Source organism: Lampetra fluviatilis, chromosome 29, assembly GCF_964198595.1.
Source record: "Lampetra fluviatilis chromosome 29, kcLamFluv1.1, whole genome shotgun sequence".
NCBI lineage: Eukaryota > Metazoa > Chordata > Hyperoartia > Petromyzontiformes > Petromyzontidae > Lampetra > Lampetra fluviatilis.
In genome coordinates this window covers 2,972,812-3,000,356 of record NC_136303.1, presented here as the reverse complement: position 1 = coordinate 3,000,356, position 27,545 = coordinate 2,972,812, and the positions used below count along the sequence as shown (strand labels likewise).

The 27,545-nt window shown below is 49.1% G+C and overlaps 1 protein-coding gene across 3 annotated transcripts; it reads right to left on the bottom strand.

Annotated features, from left to right (window-relative positions):
• Window positions 1-27,217, bottom strand: LOC144942946 (cystathionine beta-synthase-like protein). Of its 3 annotated transcripts, none has more exons than XM_078869996.1 (16): window positions 26,816-27,217; window positions 20,702-20,959; window positions 17,533-17,639; window positions 16,807-16,941; window positions 15,896-15,975; window positions 13,521-13,655; window positions 12,223-12,292; window positions 10,733-10,824; window positions 9,815-9,940; window positions 9,377-9,461; window positions 8,420-8,525; window positions 7,933-8,010; window positions 6,442-6,576; window positions 4,965-5,073; window positions 3,750-3,846; window positions 1-2,475 (listed from the first exon to the last, which is right to left on the bottom strand). In XM_078869996.1, exons 2-16 carry the CDS (start codon window positions 20,953-20,955, stop codon window positions 2,360-2,362), a joined length of 1,725 nt encoding a protein of 574 aa, XP_078726122.1. In that variant the 5' UTR covers window positions 20,956-20,959; window positions 26,816-27,217; the 3' UTR covers window positions 1-2,359. The 3 variants fall into 3 exon arrangements, with proteins under 3 accessions (XP_078726122.1, XP_078726120.1, XP_078726121.1); XM_078869994.1 differs by lacking the exon at window positions 26,816-27,217 and adding an exon at window positions 21,436-21,503; XM_078869995.1 differs by lacking the exon at window positions 26,816-27,217 and adding an exon at window positions 21,436-21,503 and having other exon boundaries at window positions 3,762-3,846.
• Window positions 27,218-27,545: the final 328 nt, after the last annotated feature.

Below are 27,545 nucleotides of genomic sequence, written 5' to 3'. Positions count from 1 at the left end.
TCATCGCTACCACCAACAAATCCTTTATTTAAAATCGCAATACAGATGTCCGGGAAGACTAAAAGAAAATAACAATAAAATTAAAAGACTTATTCTGTGCAGTTATTAGCTTGAACAAAAAAAAAAAACCTTCAACTGAATTACTGGAAAAACTTCACTTATTCCGATCTCACATTGAAAAACGACGAAACAATTCGAGGCACTAACCTATTGGCCACACACTTTGCTTACACATAATGGACAGATGGTCCAGCTCGAACGCAAGGAAGCACTACGGTAAATGTACGGTCGTTTCAAGAGTAAACATTTCATCAATGCCATAAAAATCCCCAGTAGCACGACTCCACATGCACAGCCCGCAGCGTGCCCTACAGCCCCCGATGTCTCAGGGAGATTACCACCGGAGGCTACGCACTTTTAAAATCCAGATTGCAAACTCATTTCCTTCCAACTGCTGCTTTCTTGCGTTTGGTTTGTCGTCCGTCCGATCGGCACGGTCGGCTGCGCGCGGCGCGCAGGAAGTTCGGACACGCGAACACACGGAGAGAGATGGGCGTCGCAGTCAGCACAGTGCTTCACATGCATCTCCATCTCCCAAGGCTGGCCCGATGCTCGGCCACACACACGTGCACACGAGCCCCACCGTGTGCCAGGCAGATCGGCCTGGCACGAATATCAATGCGGGATTGCCCGGCGCTGCTGGCGTTGAGACAGGAGCTGGTTAAAAAAAATGAAAATCGAATTACGGACCCGATTTGAATAAATAATCCGGAGGGCCTTTACCGCTTGCTCGCCAAAGCAAGCAGACATGAGATTGTGTATTTGCATGGAGGGCAAGTTGGTTGCAAGTGTCTGCCGAGGCACGTACAATCACTCTGCCACCACTGGCCAAATTCAGCAGCTGTGTACCACCCACTAATGTCAGCGCCGAATCTTCCCACCCATATACCTGAAAAGTCGGATACTTAAAATCTAATAATTATAAAAAAAATCACAGTCTCATTTTTTTTAATGCCATCGTACTGTTTAACAGGGAATTTGACCCGACACATCCGTCGTCTATCGGTTTGAAGAAGACATTGATTACCACGGAAAACAAGGCTTTGGCAATTGAATAAATCAAAATGTGGTTTGATGGAGAGCAACTCCGTGAACACGTTGCTCCATAAGTTACAGAGGAGATGCGAGGAGGCACTCCGAGACTAGCGGCAAGTTTCAACTTCGTAAACGTATGTTCTCTCTCTCAAAAAAATCGCTTTTACCATACCTGCCACAACATGGTTAGTGGAATCGCCCTGAGTAGTAGGGACAACTTCAAAAAAACATGTAAAGCTTGGACCGGAGGGGGGCTGCGAAAGCCATCGGCACCATCGCCAGAAGATGTTTCCACTCGCCAAACATTTCCGAGCGAGTCGCTGATAAAGTGACAACGCCGCTGGCAACTTGCACGCGAACCGCTTGACAAGCGTCACAACACTCCGATCGGCGTTTAGGCAAAAACGATTCTTGAACAAACTTCCCAACAACACCAGGCGTCAGGAACGCAACACGCAACTACACGCACGCACACGTTATGCAGATCCCCCCCCTCCTCCCCGCGTAGCCTTACAAACCACGTGGGTAAAAGTTCCGTTGGCGAGCGCCTATTAAAAGGCCAGGAAGGCACACAAGCAGGTAGTGTGTGGCCAGCAGTACCGTGCCTGGCCACCTTAGCGATGTTTACGCACGCTCACCATAACTCGGGCGCTCATTTGGGGCCGAGTTGACTTTGGGGAGGGGCCCAGGACCAGTTAAGATAAAACACTCCACTGATGTCGTCAGCCACGGCTGGGAATTTAACTCTGGTCACCAGAAATTGAGTGCAGTGCACCAACCACGATGCTGCTACTCTCCTCTCATCATCTCACAAATGTGCACGCACGAACACGATTAACCATTTTCTGAGACGGAGACACACGCCGCACATTGCCACCAGACACAACAGACACAGTATAATGCCACCAGACAGAGACAGTATAATGCTAGCAGACACACACACAAACACACTGCCAATAAAACCTCCAGACACACACACACACAGCATAACACTACCGGACGACACGACACAGATGAACACGGATGCAGAGACGCACACACGGACACACACGGACACACACGGACGCACACTGACGCACACTGACGCACACTGACGCACACTGACGCACACTGACGCACACTGACGCACACTGACGCACACTGACGCACACTGACGCAGCGGCAATAATACCACCAGACACGCACAGACGGTAGCGACGCACAGGCAGCGCACGTCACACGGCGGGCGAGCGAGCGAGTCGTGGCCTGGGGGCCCTGTCGCAGCTCAGACTCCGATGACCTGGGTCTCCTTCTCGCGCGTCGTCACATAGTTGAGCAGGTCGATGGCCGTCACGATCCCGAACACCATGTTCTGCTTCTGCGAGTGGCCCTGGCCATGATCTGCGACAGAGGACGAGGCATCAACACCGCCGTCATGGTGGAATGAGAGGCATTTCTGCCGCGGGTTTAAAAAGTTGAAGTCATTGGGAAGCCACTGGAGCTATGCACTTTAACAGTCGTCTAGATGGACAAACTCAATTCTTCACAACTGCTTTGTGTGTTTAGTTTGTTGCCATTTCCCCCACCACCTCCGATTAACACGGTTGGCTACGTTCGGTGCGAAAGGAGTTCAACATGCGTACGGACAAGAGGCGAGCGCGTTTGAGTGGAGACAATCGCGACACAGTGGATTATCCCAGCGTTGGCCGATTCACTACGACGCAGCAATTCATCATCTCACATCAATTCACATGCTCAGAAGATTCTTGATAACTTGAATCCATTTTACAGCCGTACGAAGGCCTCCAAAACACTGCATCACTAACGAGGACCCCCATATCTCAAAAACGAGATGGGGGACCTCTCCTATAAAATCCGGCCGTTCACCGGCATTGATGCAAGCAAGCCCAACTCTGCCGATGACACATTTTATGTCAAGCACCAGTCCCACAGTTTGCTTGGGCTGAGTCAACACTGGCAAAACGATCCACTCCCAGGAGGCTGTTGTTGCCGATGGGTTGCGCAAGAGAACACTTTATTTCTTAGTTTTTACGTGAAGAGACAAATACATGGAGGAGACCCATCGTCTCCCCCATCTAATCGTATGGTTGGAGGAGTAACGCAAGTTGTCCGACCATACTTCACCATGCTGGTCAATGGAGGTTGGTGACGGGAGATGGGGTGGCGATGGTGGGGTTGGGGCAAGGACAGATTCGGATATCACTCGACACCGATGTTAGCCATGGGTCGGGAATTGAACTCGGGTCTCCGAATTCACAACGCTGCGTTGTGAATTCGGAGACCTGAGTTCACCCGAGTTCACAGTGCAGTGGTTGGCATACGGAGCAATGCACACTGAAACCCCGAGTTGGATTCCTGCTCATGATCAATAACGGTGGCAAATATTTGAAGCGAGTCCGGGGCATCCCTCTCTCCCCCTCTAGGTCGACTCTGCCTTAAAAATAGAGAACCTGGTGCGGCGTCAAAACATCAGCACTGGGAAGACAAAGGCGGCAAGGCATCATTCTAGCCACAGACCCACCACTCGTGTGCCGTGCCGGCCTTCATTAGGTGCACTTCCCCCACCCCCCCGCCCCCCCCAGAGCCTGTGAAGGCTGTTTGTGTCTTCCTGTGTGAACGTAGAATGAAGGAATTAAAAAAGCGTATACATGTACCAAATGTCTTACACTGAATCTGGTCGTGAACCACCAGCGCAAAGTGATCCGTCTCCAGGATGCGCGACAGCTTGCCCAGGTTGTCCTTCAGAGTGATCTGTGAATGGCCGCAGGAAGAAAGCATGGGCCACAGTCCGTGCCAATGGGTCACTGGGTTCACGTGTTGGGAGGTGTCACATGACCCACGCGTGTGCACGATTTTGCCTACTTTTTATTATTACCACACTTTTATTTCACTTGCCCTGTTGTCCGGTTATCTTATTTCAAAATTTTTGACGCCTAATATCTATCGTCAGATTGACCAAGTCTAACGAGCTGAAATTTTGCACTCATTGTTGTCTCGCGTGACGATTCAATAATTAATTTAAAAGAACCGGTCCAGGTCCTGCCGATTCTGAGTCTCTTCTTTTTGTACTCACATTTTTTATTTAACCATTTCAAATTTATTAGCATTATCCAAACAATGAACTATTGTTATTGTCTGGATGAGATTTTATAATGAATCTATATATAACAAATTATTTTCAGAAGATTAACATTAAAATAAATTAAGTTTTTCAATGCGTACACTTTTATCTGCATTCAAAAGAAAATACAGTATTTTGACCCCAGAACCGATCAAATTTCACGTGCTCAATAAAAGTGGATGGCTTGCAAAAAGCTAATTAAAACATATGAAAAGGAAACCACCCACTTTTATTCAGCACATCAAATTTCATTAATTCTGGGGTCAAAATAACGTTTCTACTTTTGAGTGCAAATGAAGGCGTGTGCATTGAAAAACTATTTTAATCTTAATCTTGTACAAATAATTTGTAATATGTACATATTTCATTCTAAGAACTCAATCCAGACAATAACAATAATTCACTATTTACCAAACTTATTTTAACCCATCATTCCGACTTCAAACATACCAAGATGCAATTGTATTCTTACGAAAAGAAAACCAGAAAAACTACCAGAAACTCGCGTAAAAATGTTATCCATTAGAGATTTTTTGGGTCGGATCACATAAAGATGTGTTGTCAAACCCGCCACCACCCAACACAGCCAATAAGTAAGGTTTGTCACGTAAACAGAACATGCCAATTCGTTACTAGTACAGCACACCAGTGTGTTGGAGAGCCAAGCCACAACATTTGCAATCCGAGTACGACGTTAAAATGTTCACGGAGCGTCTCGGCCGGGCTGGTGGGAGGAGGGCACACACACCTGCTTGAATTGCTTGTAGAGGATCTTGGAGACGGGGTCGGAAGGTTTGACCTTGCCAGCGAGCGTGCAGGACAGCATGTTACCAAGAGTCACCATGCCCAGCACCAGCCTGAAAGAGAGAGACACGCACGGACACACATCGTCCGTCTAAACCAGCGCTCCCCCGCATGGTGGCATCACCACGTCGCTTGGCACGGCCACACCACATCTACTGGGCTTGGTAGACAGGTACTGTCGGCGCATGTGGCGCGTGTGTTTGTGTGCGTGGGGGTGTGGCGTGGCAGGGGAGACCAGCAATTATCAGTGCCGAGTGAGATCCGAATTTACGTCCTGGGCCGCACGTCACTAACTCACACCGACCACCAGGGTTGGTGAAGTATGGTACAGAAAATAACCCATGGCCGGCAGGGAGTAGCAGTAGGGGTTGGGGTAGGTTGGGGTAGTGATAGTGGTTGGGGAGGTGATTGGGGTTGGAATAGGCCTGATCGCAGCTGGGGGGGGGCGGGATTAGGGAGTAGCAGTAGGATGGGCGAGGGAGAAGGGATGGGGGTGGTTTTAAAAGGGAGGACCAGCAGTAGATTAGAGTGAAGTTGATTGTTTAATTTGATAAAAAAATGGGGTTTTAACGGTGAAAACGCAACCGTTAGAAGCGCACAAAAGCACCGATTTGGTCACGACACAACACCTTGCATGTCACTGCCGCCACCTGGTGGACCATCGCGTTAATAGCAGCAACCCTAACCACGTGACTTTCACTTGCAAGTGGGGAAACTTCATTTAAATGATGCCGTGCTGCCATCTGCTGGCAACTCAGCAGAGTGGCGTAATGACGGGAGGAGGGGGACTTAACAATTGGGAATGCTGCGATGTAAATTCCAAGTCCTCCACGCGTTCCCACACAATATAAAACAAAAATGGGGAAAAAAAAATCGGGGCTCAAGTTTCGCGGCCGACTGATCGCATTCAAATCACAGTGTTGCAAGGGCACTAAATATGCCTCTCTCTCCTCTCGTAACCGTGTACTGCAGCTAGGATGCTTGCAGCTGCGTTGATGAATAAAATCACTTGCGGGCCACTTCCAAGTTGGAAGGCCTCACCACGTGGCTGTAACGTTTCCCCACCCCCACCTTCATCCTCGCCCACGATAAACGACTGCACTTGCAGCTCGCTTATGGATAAACTGGGGCCCCGCACCAGAGGAAAATGGAGCTCACCATGTGGGTCTGGGGTATGGAAACCGAACGGATTTATTTATTTTAAATATATTTTCTCTGCGATTATTTGTTTTGGTTTCGTGCCCTTTTTTTCCACCTCGCTATTTTTGCATTAATTTTTTTTGTTATTTGCCAAGTAGTGGGGGTTTTATTCGTGTATTTTTTTGTACGCAACTGGATAATTGATGCGCAGCGTGTGTGTGGGATGCAATTGCACGAAATGACGCTGTACAAAATTAAATTTGTATCATCATTATTATTACCCTGCGCTGTTCACCACGGGAACCTGGTCGTATCCCTTCTCGCGCAAGAGCGCCATCGTCTCCTGGCAGCTGACCGTCGGCAGGACGGTGAGCGGCGCGGAGAGACACAAATCTTGAACCTTCATGTCCCACCACCTGCGTGTGGGCGGGAGGGGGGGGGGAGCCACAAGCCCCAGCGATAAGACAATCACAATTTGCGCGTGGTAACGAAAAAAAACAGGACTCGATAAGACTAAAAACAAGGAGGGGTCCCCCATCCGTAGGACCCAATTAGCTACGAATGTCATTTCAACAAATCGGGATATGATGCCACCCCACCCCCACCTCTTCCCCCAATTTGTCCCTCCAAGTAAATTTTCTTTTTTATCCACGTGATATTAGGAAGCCACTGGAGCTATACGGCCTTTTAAATAATCTCGATTGAAAAGTAATTTCGTTAGAACTGCTTTTTGTGATCAGTCTCTTCTTCTTCTTGGTTCTTTCGGTAAAGTCACGTAGAATGGAAATAATAAAATAATAAAAATAAAACATAATAAAAGATATTATTTTATTATGTTTTATTTTTATTCATCTTCTTGGTTCTTTCGGTAAAGTCACGTAGAATGGAAATAATAAAATAATAAAAATAAAACATAATAAAAGATATTATTTTATTATGTTTTATTTTTATTCATCTTCTTGGTTCTTTCGGTAAAGTCACGTAGAATGGAAATAATAAAATAAAATAAATAAAACATTATAAAATTATAAAATAATAAAAATAAAACATTTTAAAATAATATATTTTATTATGTTTTATTTTATTATTTTCATTCTATGTGACTTTACCGAAAGAACCAAGAAGATGAATCCCTGCAGTCACGAAAGCTTTAAATCGAAATTCAGACTTCTTGTCTCCCCCACCCCGCAATCCCCGATTAGCACGGTGTGGCTACGTTACGGTGACGGAAGAAGTTTAACATTACATAAATACAATAGAGACTTGTAGAGATTACACAGAGACTGGGTGGGCGAGGTTTTTTTTGCCCAATCCCAGCCAGCTGGCTCAACAACTTCACGAACAATCTTAATCTTAACAGCACTCTCCTCTCCTTTTTTGTATTTGGATTGTCAACCAACATCGGGTAAAACATCAACAAGTTGCACCACCTAATGTTCTCTTTTAGCCCCACCCGCCCACCCCCCAACACGTTCCACTCATTGGCTTCCACATTCAGATAAGCCCCTCCCCCTTCCCTCCCCCCTTAAACTTGTATTTAAGAGCTTGACTCTTGGAATTTTACCTCACTTGAGACAGTAAATCTAGCTGTGACGGTCCCACCTTGATGACGGAGACTTGTGTTGCCTCCGAAACGTCGTGATTTATTATTTTATTTCTATTATTACTTCTATTATTTTTTATTTTTTACCTACGTGGCTTTACCGAAAAACCTAAGAGTATGAATCTTAGGAGGCGTTAGGAGAGCGGAGGGTGGGTGCAAGTTCTCTCACCAGGGCTTGTTCACCAGGTAGTCCTCCTCAGGGAGGAATCCCTTCTGCGCCATCCAATGGTCGCTGAGAAACTTGGACCTTTGACGCAAACGGACACACGGAGCTTGAAGTGCGCTCAGAAAAAGAAAGAAAAAGACTCAAAAGCCACGTTGAGCGTTGGCAGCGTGCGTGCCCGAGTGACGCGCGACCCAGAAGATTGCAAAAAGTTTGAAGGTTCAAAAATAAAATCGCTTTCCAGCCATAGCATCTTTGAACATATTATTTAATTCGTGCGTAGGTTGCTCGTAGGGAACGGTCTTGGGAAGCGGTAGCATCGCGGTTCGTGATCTCGCATCAAAAAAAAAAAGGGACTCTCTCAAATGAAATGGTTCGTGAAGCACATGGCATTTCACGTCTTAGCAATTGCCATAACAGTCTGCATGGGCACACAGGGAGTGGGGGGGGGGGGTTGTACGGGGTTCCCCTGCACGTCTCCGCGTGGACTCACATGTAGTTGCGGATCGAGTCTGGCAGGAGGACAACGCAGCGCTGACCTTCGCGCAGCGACTTCGCAGCTTCCACCGCCGCCGCCATCGCCGACCCCGAACTCCCGCCTGCCGCCATCACCCCACAACACATTGTCGTCATCGTGATGACAACACGTCGTCGTCGTGATCACGGCCGTCGTCCTCGTCGTCGTCGTCATCACGGCCGTCGTCGTCATCATCACGGCCGTCATCGTCGTCGTAAATCGCCGCCACCGTAGTAATCGTCATAAATCATGGTCATCGTCGTCTTGCTCTGGACGACTAGAAGTATTCATGATAATAAAGTATCACCGTCACCTGTGCCACCATCGCTACCATCATCAGAATCACCTTATCGCCATTCTAAGAGGGATTCTGGTCGTTACCGAAGCCTCTCCACCCGCACAGTCAAAGCCCACCACTAAAAGGGGGTGGGACATACAGATGGCGGCGGGGACTACAGAGGTTAAACTTCCCTTCCTGATTCAAGGTCATGTGAAAGCCATGTCAAAGCCAAGGTCATTTCAAAGCCAAAGAATAATTAAATACTCACAGCAGGCAGCATAGTTCTTGTGCCACAGATGCGGCCACAGGCCAAGTAGTTCTCTTAATTATATAACATCGTCGTCATTGTCATCAGCAATAACCATTGGTATTGTCATCATCATCATCAGTATCACCATGATCATTAGTATTTCTGTAGTCATCATTATCATCACCAGTCATCATCTTCGTGGCCGTGTCACTGGTTGTGGTGCATTGTCGTCGAGCGATGCCTGCGATGGCGGTCGTGATGATGGCGGTCGTGATGATGGCGTCAGCGATGCCATCAAACCGGTGGTTACGGTGGCGACAACGCCATCAGGGCCAGTGGGCGATGTCAGCGATGATGGAGGTGGCGGTGGTGATGATGATGATGGCGGTGGTGGTCGTCTCACCGCATAGCAGGCCCTCCTCACGGATGAGGCGTCTCGCCATGAGGAAGGAGGTCTCGTCCGTGCTCTTGTACCACACGTCCACCACCTGCCCCGCACGCAGCGGCGACGGGGAGAGCGGCGTGACGAGGAGAGATCGCGCGATCACGGCGGAGGGCGGGGGGGGGGGGTCAGATCATCGACAACGTCACGAGTGTGGCTGGTGAAGACGACTGCGGTGCTTGGTGGTGGCTGCTCGTGTTGGCGGTGGCAATTGGTGGCGAGAACATTGAAATCACGACGATGGCGTGGGTGGCGATGGCGATAGCGCTCGGCGGTTGCTGCTAGTCGTGGCGGCGGTGGCAACGATTACAGCGGTGGTAGTAGCAATAATTGGTGGCGATGGCAGCGATGACGACGGCGGGAGTGCAGCTCGGCGACTTGCGGGCGGGGCGGCATTACCGTTCTGTCGAGGACCGTGGGCACGAAGTCGTAACCGATGCCCTCCACCTCGTACGCAGTCTTCTCCGTCCTGTTCAGCTCGTCGGGCAGGGCCAGGATCGACCCCTCTGGGTCCACGCCCACGATCTGTGGCAGGGATTCCCCCCCACCCATTTCATTCATCAGCACCGGATCCTCCAAACCATCACCCCCTGCGCCCGCGACCACTGCGTCACGTCTTGACCTCGCTCATCTTTTTAAATCCTTTATATAAGTTCACTTGCTTGCTTGCTTGCTTGCGACCGTGCAAATCTTTCGGTCGTTGTTTAACCCACTTCCCGTTATCCAATCGAGCTGACATTTTGCACACAGACTCGTTGTGCGTGACAATGTATTTTCGCGAAATTTTTTTCTCCAAAATTTTACACTTTTTAGGAAAAAATAAATTATATTTAATTACCAATTGCTTAATGGTGGCAGGTATTCATCTGACCCATAGGTGGCAGCCATCTCAAGCCAGAGGACGAGAGGACTCTAGCCGCCACGCATCTAAAGGATTTATAGTGAAAAACTTTGTTTTTACGGGTTAATTTTTTCACTCGCCACATCTCTCTCGCGTTCTGACTTAATATTTAAATAAATGTCCGTCACATGTAGAATATTTGTAGAAACGCCATATAAAAACACAGCACGTAAAACAAACTATTTACTGTCAAATGAACAAAATGGGAAATTGATAGGCTGGAACGGCACGTCGACGTTCACCGTTATTCCTGACGGGAAAATTACTCCATCTTAAAACGCAAATTCGCTTTACACAGCCATCTTCTGGAATGAAACCCCCATGTTAAGCAGAGGCTTGCAGTACACATGTTGATTTTCCTAATCATCCATAATCGTTCATCGAACTTATTTCACCATCATCATCATCATCGTCACCTTGCAGTTTGGGCACTTCTCTTTTAATTTCCGCGCAAGGCCAGAAATGGTGCCGCCAGTCCCAGCGCCAGCAATCAGCATATCCACACGGCCTGGGTCGACATGAACACCTCATCATTAAATCAAAATCATTACCGTCAACCATCATCTTCTTGGTTCTTTCGGTAAAGTCACGTAGAAGGGAAGTAATAAAATAATAAAAATAATTCATAATAAAATAATTCTCACGTTTCGGCCACGACGCTGTCTCCCCGACAGACCTGGTCTTCACCTGAGGACGGCTGCTTGCGTTGTGGCCGAAACGTCGTGAGAATTATTTTATTATGTTTTATTTTTATTATTTTATTACTTCCCTTCTACGCGACTTTACCGAAAGAACCAAGAAGATGAATCCCTGCAGTCACGAAAGCTTTACATCGAAAGTCAACCATCATCACGGTCTGTGCCCGCCAGCCCACAGCAATGCGTCGCACACAATCCAGCTACAGTAAAACTATTTTCTTAGGTTTTTTCGGTAAAGTCACGTAGAAAGTAAAATAAAATAAAAACAAAAATCACGACGTTTCGGAGGCAACACAAGTCTCCGTCATCAGGTGGGACCGTCACAGCCAGATTAGCTGTATTGATACAAACGTCGTGATTTTTGTTTTTATTTTATTTTACTTTCTACGTGACTTTACCGAAAAAACCTAAGAAGATGATTCCTTGCAGTCACGAAAGCTTCAAATCTAGAAGTAAAACTATTAAACTATTTTTTTTTATTTTACCAGGTAAGGGGTCCCCACCAAGCTATGTAGCTCTTTTTCAGAAGCGACCTGGCCATCACAAATGATCGCTCAACAAAGTGGCTTATCGCGTGGAAATTTATAACAGCAGCCAAAATAGTCTAAAGCACGTTTCTGAAATGTGGAGGGAAAACCCGGAATCCGGCGATAAATCAACGTGACCACGGAGAGAACATGCAAACTCCAAATATACAGCAGCAGGCGTCAGGATTGAACCCACGACCTCCTGTATACCAGGCGAGGTAGTTCACATCTCTCCACCATCGCATATAGCTCCCTATGCTACATTGAGACTGTACGGCAGGAGTGGAAAAAGCACATATTATACAGGTAGGAACAACAGGTTCCACACTGCCCACGAGGGATTATTTGTCTGTCTGTCTGTCGTGCATAGCCACGCCCTCGATTTGTATTTCGGGCGGGCTCAGCACCACGTGACGCGCCGCCCCATGCAGCTTGCGCCGCGTGACACGGATTGCACGAATGCGCTGTCCAACCATGTTCCAACCTGCCCGCTCCGAAGGAACGTGTTTCTTCAGGCAAGGAGATACACGCTCTTGCCAAGGCAATGGTACGGCAACATCCCGAAAGATAGATATTAAAAAAAAAACTTAGAAAGATGAAGTGAAGGCAGCAACACGTGTGAAGAAGTAACTGGCTCACTCTGTGAACTGGAATCTCCAAGGCAACGACGCGACCACTCACCATCGCACTGCTCCAAGATCTCCTCGGCAGTGACGTCGTAGTGCGCGAGTGGGTTCCCGGGGTTGCGATACTGAAAAAACGCGCGCGCGCACGCATGGGGCCAAACACAGTCCGCTCCGTTAGAGCCGCAGCAGCACTGTTCGCGGGAGCCTATCGAAGGAATGCACAAGACGAACGGAACAAAACGGTTCTCGTGTTGTAAGGTTAATTTGGAGCTTTCGTGACTGCAGGAATTACTCTTTGGTTCTTTCGGTAAAGTCACGTATAAAGAGAAAAGAATAAATTAAATACTAGCATACGACGTTTCGATTGCAACACAAGCAATCATTATCAGGTATAAATGAAATAGAAACACAAATCTAGTATACTTAGAAATGTAATGTAATACAACAGTCGGCTAATATAACAGTCAACACCCTACCTGGTTGATTACGTTCTTCCTGAGAATGCTCTGTGATATCGGTCTCTGCTTATATGTCTGTCTATATGTCTCTGGTTCTGTGTTTCATCTCTCTCCCAAATTTAGCATTCTCAGGAAGAACGTAATCAACCAGGTAGGGGGTTGACCGTTATGTTATCCGACTCTCTGTTGTATTACATTACATTTATAAGTATACTAGATTTGTGTTTCTATTTCATTTATACCTGATGATGATTGCTTGTGTTGCAATCGAAACGTCGTATGCTCGTATTTAATATGTTATTTTATCTTTATACGTCACTTTACCGAAAGAACCAAAGAGTGTTGTAAGGTTCGTGTCCTCTGGCTTGCTCGGTGTCACCACGAGATTCGAAAGCTTTGTGAACGACAACAACAAAGATCATGAATTCTAGATTTGAAGTTTTCGTGACTGTAAGGATCCATACTCTTTGGTTTTTTCGGTGAAGTCACGTAGGTTAAAAGAAAACGAATAAATTAAATCACGACGTTTCGGAGGCAACACAAGCTTCCGTCTTCAGCAAAATTACTGCATCACTCGATACAGTAATTTTGCTGGGACGGTTCCACCTAAAGACAGAAGCTTGTGTTGCCTCCGAAACGTCGTGATTTAATTCATTTGTTTTCTTTTAACTTACGTGACTTCACCGAAAAAACCAAAGAGTAAAGACCATGAAGTTACAGCCAAGAAGTGCGGCCGTGCAACGATGCCACGGACCACTCGTCGCATCGAGGCGTGGAGGGAGGTGGTGAGGGTGGCGAGGAGGTGGTCAGGAGGTGGTGAGGAGGTGGTGAGGAGGTGGTGAGGAGGTGGTGAGGAGGTGGTGAGGAGGTGGTGAGGAGGTGGTGAGCGTCTCACCTGGTCCAGGATGTGGGCGTTGGGGATCTCGTGCTTGAGTCTCCAGGCGACGCCCACGTGAGACTCGGGGGAGTCGAAGCTCGCGCTCGTCGGCGTGCGGACGATCTCCGCTCCCAGAGCACGCAGCACGTCCACCTACACACAACGACAAAGGGTGGTCCCCCCCTGGTGTAGCCTTTACCAAACTTAAACTATGAACTTTTTACTTTTCGATTTAAAGCTTTTGGGACTGCAGGGATTCATCTTCTTGGTTCTTTCGGTAAAGTCACGTAGAAGGGAAATAATCAAATAATCAAATAATAAAAATTAAACATAATAAAAGAAAAAATATTCTCACGTTTCCCAATGGGACATTGTCTTTCCGACAGATCTGTTTCTTCACCCGAGGACGGCTGCTGTTGTTGTGGCCGAAACGTCGTGATAATTTTTTTATTACGTTTTATTTTATTATATTATTATTTCCCTTCTACGTGACTTTACCGAAAGAACCAAGAATATAAACTTTTTATTTTTCCAGGTAAGGCCCAGCGAGGTATATACCTCCGTTTCAGAAGTGACCTGGCCACAAATGATAGCTCAACGAAGTGGCTCATCACGTGGAAATTTATAGCAACCAAACACTCGAAACGTGTGGATGTCGATTCTAAACGTGGGAGGGAAAAACCGGAGGACCCGGAGAACAATCCACACGCCCACAGGGAGAGAAAGACATGCAAACTCCAAACACACAGGCGTCAGGGTCGGGACCCAACCCACAACATCCTTCATACCAGGCGAGGTAGTTAAATTCTCGCCACCAGACTGTGGAACAAGTGCTGTTGGCAAAAACCTGTGAAGGCCGGCACACGAGGTGGGTGTTGGGTGGCCAGCGCCACGCCCCCTTCGTACCCCCAGTGCGGGCATTTACACACCGCACCAGGCGCTCGATTAGAAGGCCAAGTCGACCTAGGGGATGCCCAGCACCCTGGTTCAGATATTTCGCCACCGGTATTGGGTCGAGAACGGAAATCGAAAAAGCAGACCCTATGCGGCTCGAGATAATCATTAGAAACAAAAAAATGGGTTGATGAGATTATTTAAACGGCAAGCCATGTAGAGATGCAATGTAAACAAGTAAACCCGTAAAAACAAAGTTTTTCACTATAAATCCTTTATATGCGTGGCGGCTAGAGTCCTCTCGTCCTCTGGCTTGAGATGGCTGCCACCTATGGGTCAGATGATTGTCTGCCACCATTAAGCAATTGGTAATTAAATATTTAATTTGTTTTCCCTAAACAGTGTAAAATTTTGGATTTTTTTCACGAAAATTAATCGTCACACACAACGAGTCTGTGTGGAAAATGTCAGCTCGATTGGATCACGGGAAGTGGGTTAAAACACGAGCAAAAGATTTGCACGGTCCTAAGCAAGCAAGCGAACTTAATATAAAGGATTTAAAAATATATTCGCCTGTGGAGGACGCGGGGATCGATCCCACGACCTTTGGCATGGGAAGCGAGGGCGCTACCAAATGCGCTACTCCACCACGGCCTGTGGAGGGGTTACGTTCTGGGCTCTTACACTGTGACGTTCAGCCAAAGCCACGAATGAGTTCTATTTGAATATATGTAAAATAAAAAAATTTTGCCTAAGAAGTGTAAAATTTTGGGAATTTTTTTTCACGAACATTAATTGTCACGCACAACGAGTCTGTGTGGAAAATGTCAACTCGATTGGATCATGGGAAGTGGGTTAAAAAACGACCAAAAGATTTACACGGTCGTAAGCAAGCAAGGACGCAAGCACGCAAGCAAGCAAGCAAGCGAACTTAATATAAAGGATTTAAAAAGTTAAATCAAAGTGGTTTTCTGCTCAAATAACCAGAGGCAGTGCTCCCCTCTTCCATGTACCTCCCCGAGCCAGTGATGGAAATTCCACATTCCTATGGCGGGGGTGAGTCTACCCACAGGACAGCCATTGGAGACTTCACCACAAAGATGGTAATTATTTTATCGACTCCAGAAGGATGATAGGCTGGGGTCAACCCCCAACATCCACTATGCGAACCCGCAACCTCGCTCTACTGCCGAAACCCACCTCGGCGGAAGTGTGGACAAGTGGCCGAGCCAAATAATAAACCAGCCGTGGGTAAGAAAAAAAATATCAAATCAGCTCCACATTTTTGATTAACGTTGCTCCAGGATCCTTCGCAACAAAACGAGGAAAGTGGATTCTCAGTCTCGTGGCGCGTCGTCAAATACCGCGAAACGGGACGTTGCGGTGCATTGCGAACGCGAGAAGAAAAAAAAAGTGAATTTGTAAACGCGACGCGCTACAACTTGCGCGTCTATCGGGCCCACGACACACGGGACCCCACCTCGTGGCGTTGCACCCACCTTTTCGGCGCTCATCTTCTCCGGCATGACGATGATGCAGCGGTAGCCCTTGACGGCAGCGGCCAGGGCCAGCCCGATCCCTGCCAGCAGCGATTCACAAGATCGATTAAAAACTGGCTGGGGCCCCGCAACCCCCCCAGGCATCGGTGCGGGTGGTGCCTGCGCATTCGCGGGACTCTGTGCCAGCCACTGGGTGTCAAGTTCAGCCTCTCTGGAGGAGGAGGTGGCGGGTGCTCGTGAAGGATGCCACGGAGAGCAGACGAGAGGCTAAAAATGCAGCGAGAGTTTTGGTGGGAGTGGGGAGCACGGGCGGTGCAACCGCCAGTTATGTCAGTCAACCTGTGGGGGGTCTGTTACGCGACCTCCCGCTTGTGGCCAAAAACCAGCAAGGATTATCAGAGCCGGTCCTGGGCACCGGCCACACACCCCGCCCTCCCCCTCGTGCGCACCATTGCCGGCCTTCATTAGACGCTGCTCGCGAACAACACTTGCCACAGCAGCCTGCGTCTTTGCGTGTACGGGGCTACGTCTTGCACTGGCCTGCACACTCGCGCCGCGGCCCGTACACGCACACAGAGCGTGTGGTAGTGTAGCGGTTAGCGTGCTGCACTACGAACCTGGCGACCCGAGTTCGATTCCCGCTCACGGCAAACACCGGTGACGATTATCTGAACCGGTCCTGGGCCTCCCATAGGTCGACTCGGCCTCAAATGAGTGCCTGGTGCGGTGTGTAAACATCGCCGCTAGGGAGACAAAGGCGGCCGGGCGTGGTGTTGGCCACCCACCCCCTCGTGTGCCGTGCCGGCCTTCATAGGTGCTCGCGAACAGCACTTGCCCCTACAGTCTGTTAAGGCTATACGGGGGGTCTTTGTCTTTGTGCGTGCACGACGAAGGGAGGTGGGGCGGCATACCGGTGTTGCCGGACGTGGGCTCGATGATGGTGTCCCCGGGCTGGAGGAGACCATCGCGCTCTGCGTCCTCCACCATGCGCAGGGCGATGCGGTCCTTCACGCTGCCGCCCGAGTTGAAGAACTCGCATTTGGCCACTGTGACGGGGGGGGGGGGGGCAAACCATTAGGATATTAATAATAAACAACGGTAACGCACCGATCATAAAACCAAAAAAAAATTACGAAGTTTTTGGCTGGATTATCGTTTGGAGGTGGAACGTCTTGTTTAGCAGTTGCCACGTTTTGTTTATGTGACGAACCTTTACTAATTCGGCCGTGTCGGGTGGTGGCGGCGGGTTTAACAACACGTGTATTTCGATTTAAAGCTTTCGTGACTGCAGGGATACATCTTCTTGGTTCTTTCGGTAAAGTCACGTAGAAGGGAAATAATAAAATAATAAAAATAAAACATAATAAAATAATTCTCACGACGTTTCGGCCACAACGTCGAAAAGACCTGTTCTTCACCTGAGGACGGCTGCTTGCGTTGTGGCCGAAACGTCGTGAGAATCGTATTTTATTATGTTTTATTTGTATTTTTTTATTATTTCCCTTCTACGCGACTTTACCGAAAGAACAAAGAAGATGAACACGTGTATTGCTTTACACGATCTAACCCACAACAACAACAACAAAAACTTTACTCTGAAAATGACCGGGGGCTTGACGGGGGCGGCTCAAACTCACAAATTTCACACTTGAGTCCGTAGGTCTTGCCGATGTTGTTGATGCGAACCATGGGCGAGTTCCCGATGTTTGACAGAATGTTCGGCAAGACTTTCGGACGTTCTTTTCTGTGGGGCGCAACGGGCAGGGGGACAAATCGACACGTCAGGGTACGTGCCGGTGGCGAGCGCTTACCGACGCCGTGACGACACACGGAGTGGGGGGGCGGCAGTACCATCACTGTAGGCACGACCAGTTGCGTCTCCCCAGGGTCGATGTTGATTCCGCGCCACACCGTGCACTCGTTTAAAGCCGAGGTCACCTTTGAAGATGGATATCCCGGACCGGTTCTGATATGGCCGGGCACCGACTTTATCCGTGGCCGGGAATCAAAGTTGGTACAGACACGGGCACACACGCGCGCGCACAAAGACAAAAGCCCACCACCCCTCCCTCAACCCCGCATAGCCTTAACAGACTTTTGGGGCAAGTGCTGTTAGCGAGCACCTCTATGAAGGCTTGCACGGTACACGCCAGGGGGTGTGTGGGGTGACCAGCACCACCACGCCTGGCCGACTTTGCCTCCCTAGTGGCAATGTTTTACACTACACACTGCACAAAGTACTAACTTTAGGCCGAGTTGACCTAGGGGAGGCCCATGACATGTGCACACGCACGCGGGAGTTTGAAAATTTACTTATTTAAAGGATTAACAAAAAGTCACGTTCCAACAGAGTTCAGTTACACCGATCCGAGCGATTGCAGCCTTCAAGGCGTACGCAAAACAACTGTACGGCATCGTCACCGCCAAACCCTGGACCCCTTCACGCTGCACAGCTGGCATCACTTCAACGCCGACGGCGGCGCAGAGCCAGCTCGACCTTGAGCAGGGTACACACGAGGTCCCGTTTGTACAATTCACCACCCATCATCATCAATAGCCGACCTTGTGGAGGGCTGATAAGCTAAAAAATATATATTAAAATCGCCACGAGCGGCACACCACGCAGTTCATGAACCAAGCTCTGGAAGTTGGCACTGCAGAACTACTGCGGAGGTCTCTTCAGTGTGCCCTCTTGGCCACATTTAGGGTGGCCGCATGTTGGAGCGCACAATTCCGCTGGGAGGTGTCCACCGCATGTCAAAATGACGGCTTCACATACAGGAGATGTCGGAGGTGGCAAGCAAGTAATGTGACAAGCACAAAATAAGTTACATGTCAGTATTGGACAAATGCTGAGAATTGCGCAAAGATGCACAGATAGCGTGCACGCTGGGAATTACACCCATATATAAAAAGGATGGGCAGGGATAAGAAAAACATGCGGAGTTACTTCTAGATTTGCGGCTTTTGCGACTGCAAGGATTCATACTCTTAGGTTCTTTCGGTAAAGTCACGTAGGTAAAAATGAAAATAAATAATAAAATAATAGAAGTAATAATAGAAATAAAATAATAGTTCACGACGTTTCGAAGGCAACACAAGCTTCCGTCTTCAGGTGGAGCCGTCACAGCACGACTGCTGTATCAAGTACTTGAAGACGGAAGCTTGTGTTGCTTCCGAAACGTCGTGATCTATTATTTTATTTCTATTATTACTTCTATTATTTTAGTATTTATTTAAATTTTTACCTACGTGACTTTACCGAAAAAAACCTAAGAGTATGCGGAGTTACATTGTTGACGAACAATCACGTGCGCAGTGGCAGGACATGTCGCTCTAAGGGACGATGACCGACGGCCAAAACTAAAAAAGGATGGAATCGCAATCAAAAAAGGAGAGAAAACGTTTCTGCTATCGACGGCTCTCAGCACATTGGCTCAAGAAGCGGCTATGCCGGGCGCAAGATAAAAACACGTGGTGGGAACCAGAGGGCTGGTGTGGAAAACGGCGTGACGAATCGGCCTCTGATCAGGAAATGAATCAATAGCAACACTCAAAGCCACTCTTGGCCTTAGGTCGTAGAGAAAAAAAATTGGACAGCAGGCTACGGAGACCCGTCAACCGACGGATTTTATTTTATCTAAATAAAAAAAACGAATTTGTTTCGATTGAAAACTCATTTCTTTAGAAATGCTTTACGTGTTCAGTTCGTTGTCCTTCCCCCGTACCTCCAATAAGCACGGTGTGAAAGGTCAACATACATACGACAAAAAATCCACACGACCACAGGGATTAGCACCCAGACTCCAAAAATGCAGCCGTCACAGGGTCGGGATTTAACCCACGACCTCCTGCATATCAGACGAGGGAATCAACATCTCGCCACTGCTGCGGCCCCTATCCAAATCGTTACTTCCCCCCTCCCCATAAATTCCCGTTTATTTGTTTTCGGCGACGCGAATCAAAGCGGCAACGTGGACTCGTGTCAAAAGATAAGTTTTATGTTTCGTCAGCAGCATTATGGTGGAAAGTTGTTACATAATGTTTAACAAACACAAATCAGAAAGTCAGGCATGACAGGATCACAGTCCATTTGAGATGCGACAATTGCGCGAGCAAGGCTGTCTCTCCAGGACCGGCCTTTTCAGTTGTTACAGGAAATGGTTAAAACATTTTAAACCCTTGAATTAAACAAGTTTGAAAGTTGTCAATCCACCGTCTAGAGAAAGTACGCCATGGTGCGTGTATAGATCTGTGTGTGGGTGTATGTATTGCGTCAAGCAGAGGTAGTGCCATCTGCCAATCAACTCAGCCGGTCAACCCATGGCACCTGGGTCTGTGCCGTGACGTCCTGCGAGCGACACTTCACACGACGGCCTCAAGATGCACCTAGCCTGGCACAAGCGCCGTGGTGATGGCACCACCGCCCGGTGGCAAACGCGACATTCGTGAACAATGACGAGTTATCGGATTTGAAAAACATTTATAAAATTGAAAATCGGACTTCGAGGAAGGATCGTTTGAGGACGCTTTATAAAATGAAAATTTCGAGAGAAGGCGATGCAGCAAACCGCGTTCCACACGTGAACAATGAGAATAGGTATTCTTGGTTCTTTCGGTAAAGTCACGTAGAAGGGAAGTAATAAAATAATGAAAATAAAAAACAATAAAATAATTCTCACGACGTTTCGGCCACAACGCAAGCAGCCGAAAGAACCAAGAAAATGAAAATTACTATCATCATTGCTTCGGACCTGCCTCGTAAAAACGGGGATGTGGGGAGCGGGCACGGAAGGGGAAACTCACGGAGCGGCGTGCAAGTGAGGCGACGTTTCCTTGGTGCCCAGGTACCAGGTGCAGCGGCTGGGCAGCGCCGGCGAGATCCAAGCGCGCTCCCCCGCCACCTCCGCCTCGCCGTTCTGGGGGGGCGGCGGCGTCGTCGTCGTCTGCGGCGCCGTCGTGAGCTTCGCGACGCCCGCGGCGAGCTGCCCCGCGGGGGAGTAGGGGCAGCCGTTGGCCTCCTTGGGCTTCTGCTGCTCCTTCACTGGGGTCGGCGTCATCCTTCTGCGCGTGGGTGGGGAGGGGGGGGTAGATGGTAACACGGATGACGGAATCAGCGCACCATCGACGCCGTCGTGCAGTCACCGACCCGCCTGGGACCAACACCCCCGCACACCTCCGATTTGCACGCTCGGCTACGCGAGGGTGCGCGAAAGCAGTTCAACATTCGTACATACGTCATTTGCCATCGTCAATCTACCCCGGGATGTTCATTTCCCACAACTCTGGCTGTAGAAGCACATTGCCGACAAAAATTTCCACCCCGCCCCCCCCCCCCGCTGGAAACTTTTTCTTAAATACAAGCGTGTGTTTGAAGAAACTAGCGGCCAACTTAAAAAAAAATTGGCGGCCCAAACGAAACCCTCACCCCTCCCACCCACATTTGCGTTAAAATGCAAAACAACAGCATCTCACAAAACAAACGAGAGCGATGAAAAGTCCCTCGGCCAATCCACTGTCGGACGACGCCGACCACTCACGGAGTGTCGTTTGACCGTATTTCACCGCACCAGTCGGTGCAGGTTGGTGACATATGGCGGGCGAGGAGGGGTTGGACGAGGGGAACAGCGGAGGCATCATCACTCACGGCAGCTAAAGAGTCGGTAGAGGACCGAGAACCAAGGAATTCCTTGAGTGTTTTGCAATCGCCGCAGCGCAGGCCTTGTTAGGAGCTCGCTTCGACCTCCGAAAAAACACAATTCGCCCGCTATGATTTGGCGACGAGGTCCAGTGCCGGGGGGGGGGAGAAAGGAAACGTCACCGGTCCGCAAGTAAATCACAGCAACCGGAATGTTCTCTCCTCGCACGCGTGCCACGTTTCCTGCCCCACCACCCCAACTCCCCCCGGGGAGCAGACGGAGCAGAGGGGGGGGGGTCCGACCTGCGTCAGAGAGAGAGCCCCCCCCCCATACTCACCCCCTCCCAGAGCGGGAGGGACGCGGCGGCGATTGCAAAACACTCAAGATTCCTTCACCTCCCTCTCCCCCCCGTGTCACCAAAACCTCACAACCCATGGGGCCCCGCTTTTACGAAAAAGAAAATGCGAGCACAGGGAACAGCCACCGCCCCTGTTGGGTGTCCAGACAGGCATCGGGGTGGGGCATTACGCACCACCGAGAATAAGAATCTGTGGATAAAAAACCAACGTGATACGCAGAGTTTTGGCAAGTAGCCGGGCCGGTAGGTATGGCCGTGCCTACGCCGAGACTGACCCCCACCACCAGCACCACCAGCAGAATCGGAATCTTTATTTTTAGAGACCGGAGGTTGGAATCCGATGAGCTATGAAGCTCTTTTTTAATGGATGTCCGGTAGGGGGTGTTGGGGGAAGAGGGAGGGAGGGGGGTGAGTCAGCGAGTCACAACAACGATATTTAAAACAAACAACCGATATAAGAAGAGCAAAGATTAAAAAAAGTAGAAAAGCCGCTACTAAGAAAATAGTAGAAATTGCAAAAAGTGCCGTAACACAACTTGCTGCCGATTTTGTATTCGGACCGCCATAAAGTGTCCACGTGATAAGCCACTTTGTTGCGCCAGATAAGTTGTGGCCAGATCGATTCGGAAAGAGAGCTGCACACAGCTCAGAGGGTACCTGAACTGGCGACATAAGAACAACTTGGTTAACGTTGAGGGCGTATCAAGGCGACCTCTCTCCGTTATTACACGTCGTCTGCCGTTTTGGTCTCCCTTTTTGAAATCAACTTTGTATTCAGGAGTTCTTTAAAAAAATATGTTAAATAAAAAACACATTTTCTCCCACAGCCAGTCATCCGCGTCCATAGCGCTAACGAAACGCGTCCTTAAACAACCGCGTGTTTGCGAAGCGTCGCCCGCCGTATATATATTTTTCGCGCTGTTCGTGTGGCATGTATTTATATGTTTTCACTCCACTCGCAGCAAGTTGGGCCATCTCGCGCCCGCGCCCCGCGTTCCACTTTGCCAAAGTCAAGTTTGGCTGCGGAACAAAAATGTTTGCCCTGCTGCTGCTGCTGTTGTTGTTTGAGTTGTGATCTTTTGCCGCTTGCCGCAGGTCACTGCAGGTCACCGACCGCGCGTCAAACGGTGCGGATTATCGCGGACTCGTCGTTCTCGAACTTACCATCGGTCTCGGAAGGTGGAGAACAAAACATCGTTTTCAATAAAAACACACAAACACATTATTGGCTTTTCGATTTAAATGTAAAAACTCGCATTTGTTTAGGGATTGGCCAGACATCCCAATCAATGTTGTTTCAGTGAGCTTGCGTAGACTTCTTACACGGCCGGTTTTGCCGGCTATTTTACACGGGGGATGCGTTGTGCTGCTGCTACTGCTGCATGATCATAGCAAGACAAAACTTGTTGAGAACTCGTACAGCAAGGTCCTCATGGGATATTGAGCATCAAACGTTGTTAGCACTCTCCAGCGTGGGAGAAGGGGGTCTTTAAAGTCAGTCGTGACGATCTCCTGGGTAAATCAATGGCACAGCTATTTGATTTTGCTGGAATGAATTACGGCACTGCGGTTAAGCCCACGTGCTTACCTCGAATTACCCTCAAGCATCACTCGGCGGGCAAAGCCTGGGGAGGGGCGGGGTGTGTGGCAGGGTGGGGGGGTCACGGAATAATTCCGAGGTCACTTAAAACACGATAGGCCGAGTGACGTCACCGGCCTGCCCCAAGGTGCACACAGCACAGGCACGCGGAAGATGATGACGAGCAGGGAGGGAGGGGATGCAAGGAGGGGAGGGATGGGAGGAAGAGAGAGATGGGGGGTGGAGAGAGGGGGTAGAGAGGGAAGGGGTAGGAAGGAGGAGAGCAGAGCGTGGAATCTTTGGTGAAATCTTTCATTTAAAAAAAGGGGGGGGGGGGGATACAAAGCAAAGCATTAAAAAACCGAAATGATGAACGAAGCAAAGTGCCGACTACACCGAGCATCTTCTTGTTTCCTCTGATCGTAAAAAAGGAGGGAGGGGAAGGAGGGAGGGGGGTTCTTCTGCGTGCAGTTAGTAAGACACAATTAGTGTGACACACACAGTTAGTCGACACACAGCGACACACAGTTAGTGACACAGTTAGGTGAGACACAGTTTGTGTCAACTAACTGTATGTCACTCAGTGAGACACAGTGAGTGACACGCAGTTGGTGACACGCACAGTGAGTGTGAGACACAGTTAGTGACACAACAACAACCGCCATTCGCCACTAAGTGGCGGTGACGTCACCACGACGGTTGTGCCAGGCCATGTGCACCTTGAGGCCACGTGAAGTATCGAATGCCCGCTGGCAGGAGGTCACGGGGCAGACCCAGGTGCCACGGGTCGACTGACTGAGATGACCGAGATGACTGGCTGATGCACCACCTGTGCTACCTTCTGTGCCAACGGGTGCGAGGGGCTGCTAACCCCTCCACCTTCAATTCATTACCACTAAACTACGAATGAGTGACACACACACAGCGAGTGACACACACACAGTGAGTGACACACACAGTTAGTGACACACACAGCGAGTGTGAGACACAGTTAGTGAGAGACAGTGAGACACACAGTGAGTGACACACAGAGTGACACACACAGTTAGTGAGACACGCACGGTGAGTGTGACACACAGTAAGTGTGACAGTTAGTGACACAGTGAGTGACACAGTTAGTGTGACACACGCACGGTGGCCGCCGAAGGCTCTTCGGCGTGCCACGTGGGAGGAGACCGCATCAGGGACACGCAGTTCTCGCCACATTCCAAGGGAAGTCAAAAGGCGCAGTGGGGGGGGGGGCTCGGCAGAAGCCTTATTAATCACGTACGGCAGAGTTCGCACAGTGGTAGCGAGCCAGATGGAAGACGCGGGCTGCGATGAGGAAGACAACTGGCACCGTTTTGGACACGAATGTAGGATGGAGAACGACAGGGAAATGAAAATGTGGTGTTGTTCGGGGGGGGGGGTGGTGTGGAAGGAACCGGAACGGAGGGTGAAGACGTGAACAGGGAATGTTTAGAAGACGACGACATCGTAAAGAGAGATTTGGTGCCAGGAGAGATGCGGCCACTCCTAGCGAACATTGGCACAACAGGAGTAAATTAGAAACATTACATAATGTTGCAGCGGTTATAACTTAGGAGGCTTATCAGCCACATGGATCGGGATGACGACGACCGACTGAATGAATGGGCCCAACGCATCCGTAAGGCGCTGGCAGTTCATTCAACGAAGCCTCTATCGGAGGACAAGACATTGCTGCTGTCGCATGGGCCACGGGCTCCGGGTGAAGATGAACCAGAAGAGTCGTTTTACAATCGTGGGACTTGGAATAAGTCCCGGCGTGTCGACGTTCAGATGTCGCCTGCCCGCCGAGTGGCCTTTTAAAGAATCCGTTGCTTCAGCTCAACATTTGATTATTTATACACCTGACGATAGACGCTGGTATAGCGCCCGAAACGTCGCGATTTATTTTTATTTTCTACCTACGTGACTTTACCGAAAGAACCAAAGAGTATGGTTTCCTGCAGTCACGAAAGCTTCAAATCAACATTTGATTATTTTTGTTGCTTTTAAAAGCCGCCACTTTGTTGAGCTCATCAATTGTGGCCAGGTCGCTTAAGTTAATAGCTCAGTGGGCTTTACCTGGCAAGATAAAAAAAACATTGTTTCGTTTCATTTGTATCTTTTTTTACGATTTGTTTAGATTTACCATACTTTGCACACCTTTCGCGTTTTTATATTGTATATTGTTGTAAAGTTCTGACCCCCAGCCCCCTATACTGGACGTCTTTGAAAGAGCGTTATAGCTCATCAAATTCCTCCAGTAAGAGATACACATTCGGATTCTAAAACCTCCGATTCTGATATGTATACGTTCGGCAAGTTGTGTGCTTGTCGAACTTCTTTCGTACCGTACGTAAATTAGGTGGATTATTTCCTATTTCAAGGAAGTATGGCCAGCGCGGAAGAGTAGGCCAAAAACACCGCTCTCTACAGCAAACAACAAAAAGGTTCCCCCTAGAACTCCCAGATGCTTAAACCAGCAATTGCAGGGCCGAGCCTTTAACAATTAAAATAATAATTCACTGCCCTTGCCACTAAAAAATTGTGGATGAAAGTCTCACGGTGCCGTGTCGGGCATAGCGAGTTTAACCATACTTCACCACGCTGGTTACCGAGGGTCTGTGAAGCTGGAGGGGGGGGGGGCTCAGAACCGATCACGATATCCACATCACGCACCGCTCAGCGTTAGCCGTGGGCCGGAATTGAACTCGGGTGGTCAGATGTACGGAGCAGCGCGCTAATCAGTGCGCGCGCCACCCCGTTCCATCCAATAGAACAATCAGATATGTTTTAAAAAAATGTAGATTTAAAACGCGATGTGGCTTTAAGCATTGCCGCGTCATTGTGCGGTTTTAAAACAACAACAAAAACCCTCCCGCAACATCACGCAGCAGCAGCAGCGACCACCCAATCCGTGCCACGAGGTACACGGTTACGGAAAATTAGATGGGGGGGGGGAGCCGGGTGATAGAAATAAATTACAATAATTACTCTCGAAATACATTAAAGATATCATTTTAAAAACGCACGTGAAAATCCACCCTGCCCCCACCACCACCACTCCTCTCTTCCAGCTGATGAAATACTGCAGCAGGATTACAGACGCAGCTGTGCAAGGGGGGCTCCGCACGCATTTTTGGTCACACGGCGAACACTTCACAAAAACATCTCTCGTTTACAACAAGAAGAATAATAAGAACAGCAAGATAAGAAGATCACACGTGGCTGGAGGACGGAGGGAGGGAGGGTCGCGTTTTAAAACAAGGGGCATGCCCCGCGGTGCCGCCGTTCAACAGTGAAGCCAATGGGCCGGGCTCGCAGGATCATAAACTCACCCTTCGCTGGTGTTGCAGTCGGCTTGTTCGCAATGACTCACGACCAAAACAATGGCATCAACGTGAGCGCGCACAGAAGCAGAATGATAATAATTATTATAATAAATTACGGTGGCCTATTATTGCCGCGCCGGACGACAATCCGGTTTGCAAAGACGCCTTTCGCTTCTCGCCCACACACGTGTGTGTGTGTGGATGATGACTCGCAGATTCGAGCCACTCGCTGCTGTGGATGGGATGGATGGGACGGACGAGACGAACGAGCGAGCGAGAGAGAAAGCGAGAGAGAGAGAATGAGAGCGAGCAGTCAAACAGGATGAGCAGCAGCTGAGAGCAAAAGAAGGCTGAGCATGGCCAGGCCAGGCGGCTAAATAAGCGCGCTCACACTCCTCCCCACGTCCCCACGCGACTGACTTGTCACGGACCGCGTCCTCTGATTGGTCCTGCGATGGGGATGTGGCCCATCTCGCAACAACAGCAGCAGCAGGCACGCAGACACACACCCCTACCGCCGAACACGTGTTTATCGAGAGTATGGCAAATAGAATGTGGGGGGGGGGGCGCAGGGAGACGTAGGTCGATTGTTGGTTGGAACCAACCAAAGGAGGAGGGTCGATTTTTGTTGTTTTGTGTTTGGAGTGAGCGCGGGAGAGTTCGTGGATGCATGGGGATTGTGTGTGTACGTGTGTGTGTACGTAGGTGTGTGTGTGTATGGGGAGCGGTGGTGTAG